Below are 13,413 nucleotides of genomic sequence, written 5' to 3' on the forward strand. Positions count from 1 at the left end.
GAAGGGACTGGCTATACTGGGCAGTGCCTGGCTGGGGCTCAGCAGTGGCCACCTCTTTAGATCAGCCTGGGTTCTCCAGTTTGACCCACACCCCACCCTTCCCTATTGCATATCCTAATCCAGCCAGCTTGGCTGCATGCCCGGCCCCTGTAGGCACTGCATTTGCCACTCCGGATTGAATTCTATCTCAACCCCTCTCTCCACAGTAGTACGACCTCCGGGACTGGGGCTCTGATCCCTGCTGGGTAATGTAGGTCTTTCCTCTCCCTTCCCAAACTCCTTTCTTGCCGTCCTGATTCTAGAACCCCTGACCCTGTGTTCAGTGTCGCTGCCCCCTCCCACTCCCCCTGGGCCTCCTGGTCTGACTGGCTGGGGCGCTGCACGAGGGCAGGGGACATGTGCCAGATACACACCTGAATGTAGGACCTTGATCTTCTCCTCGGCTTCCCCCAGTCTGGCTGCCAAAGTGAAGGCCTGTACTTCCTGAAGGCCCCTGTGAAAAGACCTGGTGTGTAGACCGGCCCATCCTGGCTTCCTGTCCCCACTCCCACTCCCTGTAAAATCTGCACCTCCGTCTTTTTAATGAGTCCTTAAACATGATACTCAGGCACTTGGCTGCCCTGCTGTTTTGCTGACTGTGTGGCCTCCATTAGAGCTGGTGCCCAGTTAAGGTTCTGTAGCAGCCAGTGACCTTGCCTCTCTGGGCCTCAATTTCCTCATGTATAAAATGGGTTTCTGATGGAGTCTGCCTCAGAGAGTGTTGTGAAGCACGTTCAATGTGGTGCCCAGCACCCAGAGTTCCCTCAGTATCACTGGTAACTATTACTGTCCCCTCGAGAGGCACTTTTTTTCCCTTTTCTGTGGCCGGAGTTTGGGAAGCCCCCCCAGCCCACTGTGGTCTAACTTGGGTGTGATGTAAGCATCCCAGCAGAGAAGGAGGACCCCTAGCTATGCTGGGGGAGGGTTTATGCAAAGCCTGAGCCTTACCTTGGCTGGGTCAGTGACTCTAGGGAAGGAGCCCTGTTTACCTTGATCTTATCCTGCCCCCTCCCCCTCGCTCACTCCATTCCAGCCACACTCCCCTCACATCGGCACGTTCCTACCTCAGGGCCTTTGCACTGATTGTTCCCTCTGTCCGTATATACCTGCAAGGCTCCCTCACCTCCTTACGGCTTTGCTCACCTTCTCAGTGAGGCCTCCTCCAACACTCTATTTAAAACTTCAGCCCCCAGGGACTTCCCTGGTGGCGCAGTGGTTAAGAATCCTCCTGCCAATGCAGGGTACATGGGTTTGAGCCCTGGTCCGGGAAGATCCCACATACTGCGGAGCAACTAAGCCTGTGCACCACAACTGCTGAGGCTGTGTGCCACAACTACTGAAGCCTGCACGCCTAGAGCCCGTGTTCCGCAACAAGAGAAGCCTCCGCACTGCAACAAAGAGTAGCCCCCGCTCTCCGCAACTAGAGAAAGCCTGCGCGCAGCAACAAAGACCCAACGCAGCCAAAAATAAATAAAATTAAAAAATAAAAAACCAAAAAACTTCAGCCCCCATCTTATCCTCTTCCTCTTCTGCTTTATCTGTCGTCACAATGCTTATCATGTAGCACACCACTTATTTATCGTTTTTGTTTGTGTTTTCCTCACTAGAAAGTAAACTCCAGGAGAGCAGAGTTTTGTCCACTTTGTTCCTTGCTGTTCCCTAGGACAGTGGCTGGCACACAGTAGGTGGCTGCATAAATATGTGGAATGAAAAAATAAGTGAATGACAGGATAAATGTAACAATCATCATAAAATTGTTCTAGAAAGGCCCTAAGAATGCATATTTTATCACCACTGCACCAATCGTAAAGGCAAACATTTACTGACATGTGCTTCTTCCTGTGAGCACTGAGCTAAGCATGTACAGGTGTCCTTTCATTTCATTCTTATGGCAGACTAGGAGTTGACACTGCCTGTGACAGTCGGTGTTAATACGTCCATTTGGCTGGGCTATAGTACCCAGTTATTCAGTCATACACTAATACATGTACTGCTGTGAAGGCATTCTGTAGATGGGGTTAGCATCTACAATCAGTTGATGTTAACTAAAGGAAAATATTCGCAATAACACAGGTGGGCTTCATTCAGTCAGTTGAAGGTCTCAAGAACAAAACTGAGGAAGAAGAAATTCTGCCTCAAGATGGCAGCACTTACGCCCACCTGACAGTTTCCAGCCTGCTGGCCGGCTCGACCAATTCAGACTGGCCAGCCTCAAAATCGTGTGAGTTAAGTCCTTGAAATACAACTCTTTTTTTTTTTTTTTTAATATTTATTTATTTGGCTATGTTGGGTCTTTGCTGCGGCACGCGGGCTCTTAGTTGCGGCATGTGGGATCTAGTTCCCTGACCAGAGATTGAACCCAGGTTCCCTGCATTGGGAGCGTGGAATCTTAACCACTGGACCACCAGGGAAGTCCCAAAATACAACTCTTAGCTAAAAAAAAATTCTACTGGTTGTTCCTCTGGGGGACCCTGGCTAATATACCACCATTAGCCCCATTTTCTAGATGGGGAAACTGAGGCTCAGTGAGGTGATGTGACCTGCCCAGGGCTGGCCACTGAGCTGCTGACGTGTGGCTTGAACCCAGACCTGCATCTCCCTCTCCAACCTGCATCTGGATTCCCAAAGGGTCCTGGGCAGGGGTGACTTTCCAGGTCCCCCCTCCCAGACAGGTGGAGCAGCGGGAGCCTGCCTGTCCTTCCCCCACTCACTTTTGTTTCTCTGCCTCATTTCTCTGCAGCAAAGTTTCTGTCAGGAGGGCTTTGCTGGGAATGCCTGGGAGGCGGCTCCCCTCAGTCAGCGTGGGCGCAGCCGGCGACGTCCCCTCTCTCTGTTCTGGAGGGAGAAAAAGAGGGAAAACCGCCCATTGCTGAGAGTGGCGTGACAGCCAGAGCTGCTTTCTGCAAACCAGATCGATCAACAGTGCTGGGAGAAGAATCAATTTCCCAAACTCAGCGTTGGAGAGAGCGTAGCTGTCAGGACCTGTTGTCACTGCGATCAGCTGGGTTGAGCCTTCGCGAGTGCCTGCACAAGAAAGTCAAACTCCATCGTGCCAGCCTCAGACAGCACACCCAGAGGCTTCCTTTGCCCTCTCAGACCTGTTCCTGCCTCCTTGGCCTTCTGTATGATTAAGAAAAATCATGGTAAAATATACATAACATAAAATTTACCATTTTAACCATTTTAAAGTGCACAATTTAGTGATACGTAGTATAGTCAAAATACTGTGCAACCATTATCAGTAATTCCAGAACACTGGCATCACCCCAAAACGAAACCTGTCCCCATTAAGCAGTCACTCCCCACTCCCTTCCCTAGCCCCCGGCAACCACTGTTCTGCTTTCTGTCGCTACGGATTTGTGTATTTTGGATATCTCAGCACTGGAATGATAACACCTATCCTTTTGTGACTTGATTCTCTCACTTAGCATGTTTTTGAGGTTCATCAAGGTTGGACCATGTGTCAGTACTTCATTCTTTTTTATGGCTGAATAATATTCCATTTCATGGTTATACCATATTTTGTTTTTTCCCTTTCATCCATTAATGGACATTTGGATTATTCCCACAATTTGGCTACTGTGAACAGTGCTGCTATAAACATTTGTGTACAAGTGTTGTTTGAGCACCTGTTTTCAATTCTTTAGGGTATATCCCTAGGAATGGAATGGTTGGGTCACAGGGTAACTCCAGATTTAACTTACTGAGGAGTCACCACACTGTTTTCCCTTCCCCAAAATTGATGGCACACATTCAGATGCTCAGTCATTGCCCCTTACCTGCAGGTGCCCTGGGGCAGGGCCCACGTCAGGTCCATCTTTACAGGCCCTGTGGCAGTTCATTTGGGGATCAGTGTGCGCCTTTGGCACCGAACTTATGGAGAGAGAGTTGCTCAGGGGCCAGCCATTGAAGGTGAGTGGCTCAAGAGTTCCAAAATTTGTTCTCCCAACCTTGGGTCCAAGTGACTCAGTTAAATCCTGTCCTAGTTTTTAAGTTTCTACTGTGATCCTGGCACAGGAGGGTGAGTGTAGAGGTGGGCGGTTTGTAGAGCAAGCCCCTCTACTCTAGAAGCTAGTACAGCAGTCAGCTTATAATACACACATGCACGCACACACACACGTGCACACACGTACTGGGCACGTTCCAGGTGCCCAGGCCACAACAGTGAACAAAAAGGCAAGTTTTGACCATCATGATGCAGAATAACAAGTGTCCTCAAGGAGAAACACAGCCCAGGACCAAGGTCAAAAACTTCTGTTCTGATTCCCCACTTGGCCACCTGCGGCTTCTGTGACTCAGTTTCCTCATCTGTAAAATGAGGTCAGTGACACCTCAGAAGATTGATGCCAGGAGACAGTGAGATGCTGTGTGAAAGGCACACTGCACAGAGCAAATGCTCTCAAGAGGCAATTTCCACAACTACTATTATTCTTACAGAAGGAAGTTTGAACCTCAGAGGGACCTCAGAGGAAGGAGTGACAATTTTGCTGGGGAACCTCAGAGGCTTCACAGAGGTGTGTACATATGAGCAGGGGCTGAAGAACTGCCAAGTCCTGGCTTGTCAGTGTGGTTGGAATAGTATTCCAGGTGCAGGACCAGAGTTGGCAAAGTGCTGTTATTTTTGTCACTGTAAATCTTCCCCAGAAGACCCTGCCTAGGGCCAGGCTTACATCAGGTGCTCTCTATGTAATGTGGGGAGGGGGAAGGGAGGAGGTTGTGAAATGGGGGACTGTGAGAGAGTGGTTGTTTCCTGAGAAGAGACTTTGTGTCATGCTTTCATTTGACAGGCCTCAGCCCATTTTATCTTCACTACGTGCCAAATCTGGTCCACTACCTGTTTTGTCAATAAAGTATTATTGAAACAAAGCCATGCCTACTCATTTACATACTATCCATGGCTGCTTTCACCCAGAGTTAAGTAGTTGTGACAGAAACTACATGACCTGCAATACCTGCGATAATTGCTTTCTGGCCCTTTTCAGAAAAAGCTTGCTGACCTCTGAGGTAAATCCTACTCATTCGTTCATTAAACAAGAATCCCTTCACCTGACTCCCCCAATTCTCTGCTCAATTTTTTCCCCAAAGTCTTTCTCACCAACTGACACACTACATATTTTACTAACATTTATTGACACTCAGTCCCTCCCTCTAGAAGGTCAGCATGATGACAGCAGAGATTTTTGTCTGTTTTGTTCCTGGCTGTGTCCCCAGTGCCTACGACAGTGCCTGCAGGTCAATGAACATCCAAAACTTGGACGGTTACCAATGGCTTTCACCTGCTATTTGCTCCTCTCTATGGTAACCTCCTACCTCACCTTCCAAAGGTAACCACCATGCTGAATTTTGTTCACCATTCTCTTGCTTTTAAACATTTTTATCACAACATATGTACACCCAAACACTATTATTTTTAGCTTTGCTAGTTTCTTAACTTGTCTCATTTGGGGCTGTGTTCACTACATCCTATTTCCTTTTCCTCCTGGGCACACAGCCAGACTACATTTTCCAGCCTCCTTTGCAGCAGGGATGTGGCCAAAGTGATGTGCGCCACTCCCACAACCTCAGTGTGATCCTCCACATTCTTTCTCTACCTGTTGGCTGGGTGTCAACATTCACTGTGACTCTGGATGTCGAGGATTGACGATGACAGGACTACCACAGCCTGGGTCCCTGAATGACTGCGTGGAGTGTCCCCTGCAACTTCCCCTGCCTTCAAATATATTAAGCCTCTGAGATTTGGGGTTGGTCTGTCTCAGCAGAAGTGCACCTTAACCCATCCCACATCTAAAATTATGATGGAGTTGAGTTCCCTGCCCTCCTTCCCCCACAAGGGTGGCTGAGTTTGGCTGCCAAAGATCCACAGCCCATTTGTTTATTATGGACATCCTGTGAAAACCTTATCAGTACCTTTGGGGCCGAGGAGCTCAGGGTGTCTCTTCCACGAACTGTGGAGCTCTCGCTGCGGCTGCCCGCTGGGTTCGAAGCTGGGGGACTGCAGTCTGTCGTCTGGGCTGCGTGAAGCCTCAAACACAGGCACGGGGTCTGCACAGAGAGAGGAGGACAGGGGTGGTGGGAGCCCTGGGGGCCAGGGGGTGCCCCGGCTGAGGCCACAGGGCCAGGGAGCTTGGGTGGGAAGAACCATCCATAGGAGCCATCTGGAATCGCTCTGGTGGCTTAGGGGAGCAACGTGGACTTTCTGCTTTATGAGGGAGCAGATCTCCAGGCACCTGCTCTGGAGAGCATGGGTGTGGCTGTCCTGCCCAGCTGGGAATAATAATGATCATAATAACTTCATTTTCCTGATTCTATATGCCATCTGTGGTGGCCATGAGATTGTGTCCTGCACACCACCGACCACAGGGAACATCACTTAGCAAGGACCCTAGCAGGCACACTCTGAAATCCATCAGTTCAAACCTAGCCTTCTCTGGGCTTCCCTGGTGGCGCAGTGGTTGAGAGTCCGCCTGCCGATGCAGGGGACGCGGGTTCGTGCCCTGGTCCGGGAAGATCCCACATGCCGTGAAGCGGCTGGGCCCATGAGCCATGGCCGCTGATCCTGCACGTCCAGAGCCTGTGCTCCGCAACGGGAGAGGCCACAGCAGTGAGAGGCCCGCGTACCGCAAAAAAAAAAAAAAACAAAAAAAAAACCTAGCCTTCTCATGGGACTTCCCAGACAAGGCCTGCAGGCAGCAAGGATAGAGGTAGACCTGCTCCTGGGGGACACAAAACTGCTCTGAGGGCTGAGGACCGGCCCGTGGCCTTCCCCAGTGCTTCCTTCCTTAGGCTATAATGTGGTCTGGATGCTTTCACCCAGTTCCCCACCTCTCCTAGCTCCCTCCCTATTTTCCTTCACCCGATGTTCCGTAATAGCATCTTTGCACATATAACCCTTGGGTTGCTTTTCAATGGATCTGGGCCAACACACCATCATTTGTGACACTTGTGGCCGATTAAATAATAGTTTTTCTGGGGGCGAGATATACACCTGGATATAAAATGTCTCCGTATTTCCCAATAGCTAAATTGACGACTCCAGGTCCTTCCACCTGCAATTCTGTCCCCCCTCCCACCCTGTCACCTAGCAAGCACTTCCTCTTCCTTCAGATCTAGAATCCAACACCTCTTCTTCCAGCAACTCCCCACCTGGGGCAGGAGGTTTGGTGTAGCATCTTCCATGTTACAAAGCCAGTCCCTGGGAATAGGTTCCCACGATGCACCCAGCATCCCCTGGAGGCTGGCCTGGATCTAACTTGTTTTCACATATGAGGAAACTGCTCAGAGAAGCCAGGTGACTTGCTGAAGAGCAGAGGAGAGACTCAAGTCTGGGTCTCTTTCTCTGATGCCACAAAGACTTCCTGTCTCAGTGGTGTGGATATTTCGACCCCAGTAGCTGCAGGTAGGTAGGTGTTCATGGGGTCCCAAGAAAGCCAGGGCCTCCTCGCTTCAGACCAAGGGGGCTGGTCTGGTCCACATTTTTTCTAATGCCCCAGAGCCCTCTCTCTTCCTGGTCCCTCCTTTGGGATCTCCCACCAGCATCTGCTTGGCCATTGCTCTCTGCTGGTGTGGACCCTGGAGTCAGATGTCCCTGGTCCTGGTCTAATCTATACTTGCTTCTTAGGATTGCTGTGTGACCCTGGTAAATGGCGCTACCTCTCTGTGCCTCACAATAAAAGTACCGACCTCATGAGCCTGTGATGAAGATTCATGTAAAGTGCTCAACACGGTGCCTGGCACTTGGTCAGCTCAGGACAAATGGAAGCCCTCACTATTATTCCTGCCCTTCTGAGTGCAAGCCACACTGACCTTCTTCTCTCAGTCCCTCAAACGCACCCCAGAGACTTTGTACGGGAGGGAGCCTCTGCCAGGAACACCCTGCCCTCTCCTATCCCTTTCAGCTAGTTAATGCTTACTCATCTTAGCAACTCAAATGCCAATTCTTCCAGGAAGCCTTCCTTGACCAGTTGGTCTTCTAGTATGAGCTCTCCCAGCTGCCTGCACCTTTCCTTCACAGCACTCACTGTACTTCCAATTTTCATTGATTTGCAAGTGCACCTAATTAATACTCGCTGGACTGCAAACTCCACAACAAGGCAGGGCTGGGACTGCATCTGTTCTTGCTCCTCCACTGGACCCCTTGTGGGGTGAATGAAGCCTGACCCACAGTCCAACCCAATAAATATCTGCTGATGATGGAAGAAACGGGGCAGAGCCTATACTTGGGGACCTTCAGGTCCGGCTGGAACAAGGCCACCTCTGCATTTTATCCCTCTTCTCCCGCCTGTTTGTTTAGGTGGTGGGAGGCTCAGACAATGGGTGTTTGTGTCGAGGTAAGCAGGTGCACGGGAACGCTGCTGCTGGCTTTCCTGTCAGCACTCCCCCATGCCCCGTCATTAGGCAGGGGCTGCTCAGCAGGGTATGCCATTATGTCTCCCCGGGCTGATGTAATTATACATTGACATAATTAACCCAGCAAGCGCATTAGGCAGGCCAGCTAAAAATTCATCTATAATTATTTGTTGTGTGCATGCTAATGAGTCCATCTGCACTGCCTTTGTACAACACGGACAAATTAATTTACAAGTCTGGATTTTTTAATAAGTTAAGGGAAACGCTTCCTATTGTGTCCTGGTTTTTGAGAAAGGAAGAAAAAGGCGACAAGCGCTTGCCGGGGTCAGGGAGGTTAGATAAACACGGGAGGCTGCAGCTGAGAGCGGCATGGAGGGCTCGCTCTGGTTCCAGGGAGGTGGGAAAGATCCAGCTCATGGCTCAGGGGCCGGCTGGCTACGAGCCTGTCCAAGCCAAAAGATGACACTCGGGTGAAAAAGGAAGTCATTCACCCCATTCCCAGGGATCAGAAATTGGCGTTTGTTGTGCACGGAGGCACTGCGGTCCCCTTGCTGCCTCGACCTCTTTGTCCAGGGGAAGCTGACTGCAGGTGGCCTCCTGGACAGACTGGAGGAGGTGGGTGGCGAGTGGACACTCAGTACAGGGTCAGCGGGTTCCAAGGCTCTCTTTGCCTTCATTTGCCAGTACAGGGTAGAACATAGTGGTTAAACTCTCAGAACATGAAGTCCAGCGCTGGTCTCAAGACTCAGTTTCCCCACTTAAAAAGTCAGAAAATATTACAGTTTCTACTTCTCAGAAGTTACTACTGGGAAGACTGAAAAAGATTACTGAGAGAGGCAGCATGATTTAAGGACTGCTGGTGTCAGCTCCAGCTCTAAACTGGCCATGTGACCTTTGGACAGTTAACCTCTCCAAGCCTCCATTTTCTTATCTGTAAATGGGGCTGCAAGGACTGAATGAGAGAATGTGTATAGAGATTTGCACAGTGCTGGGTGCACAGTAGGGCTTGATAAGTGTTGGCTGCTGTTACTACCCTGAGAGGGGGCAGCACACCGTCCCGTGACATTCTAGGAGCTGCGGTCTACATGGCAAAACTCCACGGAGACTCAGGACAGGGTAAGGCCTCATATACTCTCATCAGTGCCTGGGAGACTCAGAATCCAGTAATCCTGCGTTGAGCTCCACTCAGGGACTCAAAGGATCCAGCTTAGAAAGTCACACTGAGGAGGGACAATTTGTCAAGTGTCCAACACCCCTACCCCAGTGCACAGTTGGTGAAAAATGGGGTCCCGTGACTTCCCTGAAGTCTGCCAGTGAGTTGGTGATAGGGCCAAGATGGGGCCTTGGGCCTCGGCCTCTTCTTCCCACACTGTGCTTCCTCCTAGATCCTCAATTTGAGACAGGAAGTCAGGGAAGGTTCAGATGACTCAGCCGAAGTCAGGCTGTGGCCAAATCCTAGCAGCCGGAGCACTTTAAATTGATTAGAATTCATACAGTCTTCACCACAACACTGTTAGTAGGGTTGTTGTGTTCCCATTCTATAGATGTGCAAACTGAGGCATGGGGGAGTGAAATCACTTCCCCAAGGTGAGGCCCAATAAGGTAGATGTTGCTATTTCCATTTTCCAGGCAAGGAAATGAAGGCCCAGAGAGGAGATTCCATGTGCCCAAGGTCGCCGAGTTCAGAAGTGTCAGGGGTGGGATTTGAACCCGGAGTCCCTGGTGATTCTTTGTAGTGGGCTAAGCTGCCTTGAGGCAGGGCATGGGGGATTACTAGGCCAGAAGCACGAGAATGAGGGCGCTGTTCTTGGCCTTGCCACAGGCTTGCTGTGTGACCTTGGACAAAGCATCAGACTTTTCTGGGCTCCAAATTTCTATCACAAGTATCCCTGAGGCACACACTCAATCAACATTGGTTATCACCAGATAGGGGTGTGGTCCTGCCAAAGTGAGTGCTTTTGGCCCTGGGCCTATTCCTTGGCGCTGGGATGCTCAGGGAGGGTGATTATTAAAAGCCTTCATAGCTGAACTTGACACTTGAGGTTTGAACATTGTGAATCCTCCAAATTCCCAAAGCCACTCTCAGATAAAGGGGGAGAGGGACAGGTTGGGAGGCTGATGGTCAAATCCTGGCTGTGACAACTTTAGGGAAAGTCACTTAGGTCCCCTGAGCCTCAGTTTCCTCCTCAGTAAAACAGGGATAACAACAGGACCTACTGTAGAGGGCTGTGCAGGGACTCCATGAGCACACTGAGCCCCTGCGACAGTGCCTGGCACCTAACAGAGTCTAAGTGAGCATTACCCTTATTCTTATGACTTGTGGCAGTGTGGGATGTGCCACCCAGCTCTCCCTTCAAGAAAGAACGTCCTGCGAGGAGTTGGTGACAGTCTCCAGGCGCTGCACCTTCGGATACACTGCAGTGTTGGTTTGGAGGTCAGGTTTCCCCAGGCCTGCTCCCAGCCAATAACTGAGCAAGACAGTCATGACAGTAGGGCTGGGCCACTCCTGCCGATGCTGGAAAAGGTAACCTAGTATCATAGACTAAAATGTTTTCCCCCAAACCCATATGTTGAAGCCTTAACCCCTGATGCAACTGTATCTGGAGACAGGGCTTTAAGGAAGTAATTAAGGTTAAATGAGGTCATTAAGAGTGGGGCCCAATCTGATAGGACTGCTGTCCTTACAAGAAGAGGAAGAGACACTAGAGCTTTCTCCCTCTGCACGTGCAGAAAGGAAAGGCCACGTGGGGACACAGTAAGAAGGCAGCCATCTACAAGCCAGGAAAAGAGCTCTCACCAGAAACCAACCCTGCTGGTACCTTGATCTTGGACTTCCCAGCCTCCAGAACTGTAAGAGAGAAAATTCTGTTGTTTAAGCCACCTACTTTGTGGTGTTTTCTTATAGCAGCCTGAGCAGACTATTGCATCCTGCTTTGGGGCTCCTGTTAGTTTTAGCTTGGCTGAGACTTTTTCAGAGCTGCACTGCAGTTTGAGGTTCCTCCTACCAACCCTCCTTCCTTTCCTCTCTCCCTTCCCAGGTGTTAGACCAGCATCACCAAGTGAAGGCTCTCCTGGTCTCCTCCTCTCCCTCTCTTTCATCCTTCACGGGCATCTTCCCCAATAAATCTCTTGCACACTGGTGCCATCTTGGCATGTGAATGCTTCCAGACGACCCAAACCAATATGTGATTACTCTTTTGCCTCTCAGAGCCTCAGTTTCCTGGTCTGTAAAGTGGGGATAGTCACAGTGCCTCTCCTGTGGAGCTGCAGCTAGACTCTGGAGTCTGTGGGTGTGGAGCCCATGTTGAGGTGCTGGTACATTCCACAGTGGTGAATCTAAAGTGGGCAGAGCTCACAGGGGGACCTATGAGTCCATGCACCTGCTTCACTCAGCAAGAGTTTGTTGAGCATCTACCTGTGGGGGGCACAGTAGTGTCCCTGTCTATGTGTAGGTGACATCCCAGTCAGATAATATGGATGGGGAAAGGACTTATCTTAAGAGCATTAGGAAGTGACATGTTCTAATTCGCATTTTTCAAAGGCTCATCCAAGCTGCTGCAAGAAAAATGGGCTGTAGAGGGAGCCAGACAGGGGCTACTGCAATAGTCCAGGCAGTGATGCTGGGATCAGGGCGGTGGCAGGAGAAGTTGGGGGGAAGTGCTCAGACACAAGAGGTAGATAGGAAGAACTGATGGGGTGTGGTGTTCTAGGCTGAATAGCATTTCCCCAAATTCATGTCCATCCAGAACTTGTGAAACTGACCTTATTTAGAAACAGGGTCTTTGCAGATGAAATCAATTTAAGATGAGGTCGACTGGATTAGGGTTGACTAATCCCAATGACTGGTGTCTTTACAATAAGAGGGGAAGACACAGAGAGACAACACACAGGGAAGGCCCCGTGAAGACAGAGGCAGAGATTGAAATGATGTGTCTACAAGCCAAGGAATGCCAACGATGGCCGGCCACCACCAGAAGCTAGGAGAGAGGAATGGAACAGATTCTCCCTGTGCGCCTCCACAAGGAACCAACACTGCCAACACCTTGACTTTTGGGCTTCTGGCCTCCAAAACCGAGAGGATAAATTTCCATTGTTTTAAACCATCCAGTTTATGGAAATTTGGCATGGCAGCCTCTGAAAACTAATACATCGTGTGTACTCTGGAGGTTCAAAGTCCAAAATCAAGGTGCTAGCAGAGCTGTGCTATCTTGATCTGTCCCACGCTTTTTCCTAGCAATCCTTGGCATTTCTCAGCTTGTGGTGGCATCACTTCAATCTCTGCCTCTGTCATCACTTGGCCCTCTTCTCTGTGTCTCTCTCTCCTCTTTTTATAAGGACACCAGTCATGGTGGATTAGGGTCTCACCCTAAGGACCGTCCCTTATCATCATCACATCTGCAAAGACTCTATTTCCAAATAAGGTCACATTCACAGGTACCAGGGGTTAGGACTTCAAAATATCTTTTGGGGGCACACAATTCAACCCATAATACATGGCAACTGGCTGGATACCAACTGTGAGACAGGCAGGACTAAGGAGCTGCTAGACTCCAAGTCTCATAGGAAGGAAGTTCTTACTTAAGCCTAACCTACTTCCCTCCTGCTGCACCCATTTCACCAGTCGTCCAGGAAGACAAGTGTGCTTCATAAGACAAAGCAGCAGGTGCTGGGCTCTGATCCTCCTGTATGTTCATCCTCTCCAACTACTGAGGAACAGGGCAGTGGGTTGAGTATGGTCCCTGCTCTGAAGAGTGCATAGCAACGATGATCACTTACTTCCCCAGGCATATTGCATTCTTTATTTCCTCCCCACAGAATTCCTAGACTTTACGGCACGTGGGTAAACTCATTTCTTCCCAACTCCCCCATCTGGGAGAAATCCACGGAGGTCTGAGCTACATTGCTGGGGATTGAGTTAGGTAGAAAAAAAAAATTAGCATTCAGAGGACTGGAAGATTCTGCCAAGTTACGCATAAGTAAAATGCTCAGCTGGGGTAGCTGACGTATCCGAGGGCTTCCTGCTTACTT

The 13,413-nt window shown here is 50.0% G+C and overlaps 1 protein-coding gene across 4 annotated transcripts in view; it reads right to left on the reverse strand.

Annotated features, from left to right (window-relative positions):
* The window catches only part of CUX2 (cut like homeobox 2), a 261,309-nt gene that overhangs the window by 35,731 nt on the left and 212,165 nt on the right, over positions 1-13,413 (reverse strand). For 3 of the 4 annotated variants that reach the window (XM_032603324.1, XM_032603323.1, XM_032603326.1), the window contains exons 5-7: positions 5,947-6,081; positions 2,751-2,874; positions 414-493 (exon numbers count right to left, since the gene is read on the reverse strand). In XM_032603324.1, coding sequence (XP_032459215.1) covers positions 414-493; positions 2,751-2,874; positions 5,947-6,081 — 339 coding nt within the window. The remainder of the gene's footprint in view (positions 1-413; positions 494-2,750; positions 2,875-5,946; positions 6,082-13,413) is intronic. The other variant, XM_032603325.1, reaches the window with a different exon arrangement.

This window comes from Phocoena sinus, chromosome 14, assembly GCF_008692025.1.
Source record: "Phocoena sinus isolate mPhoSin1 chromosome 14, mPhoSin1.pri, whole genome shotgun sequence".
Taxonomy (NCBI): domain Eukaryota; kingdom Metazoa; phylum Chordata; class Mammalia; order Artiodactyla; family Phocoenidae; genus Phocoena; species Phocoena sinus.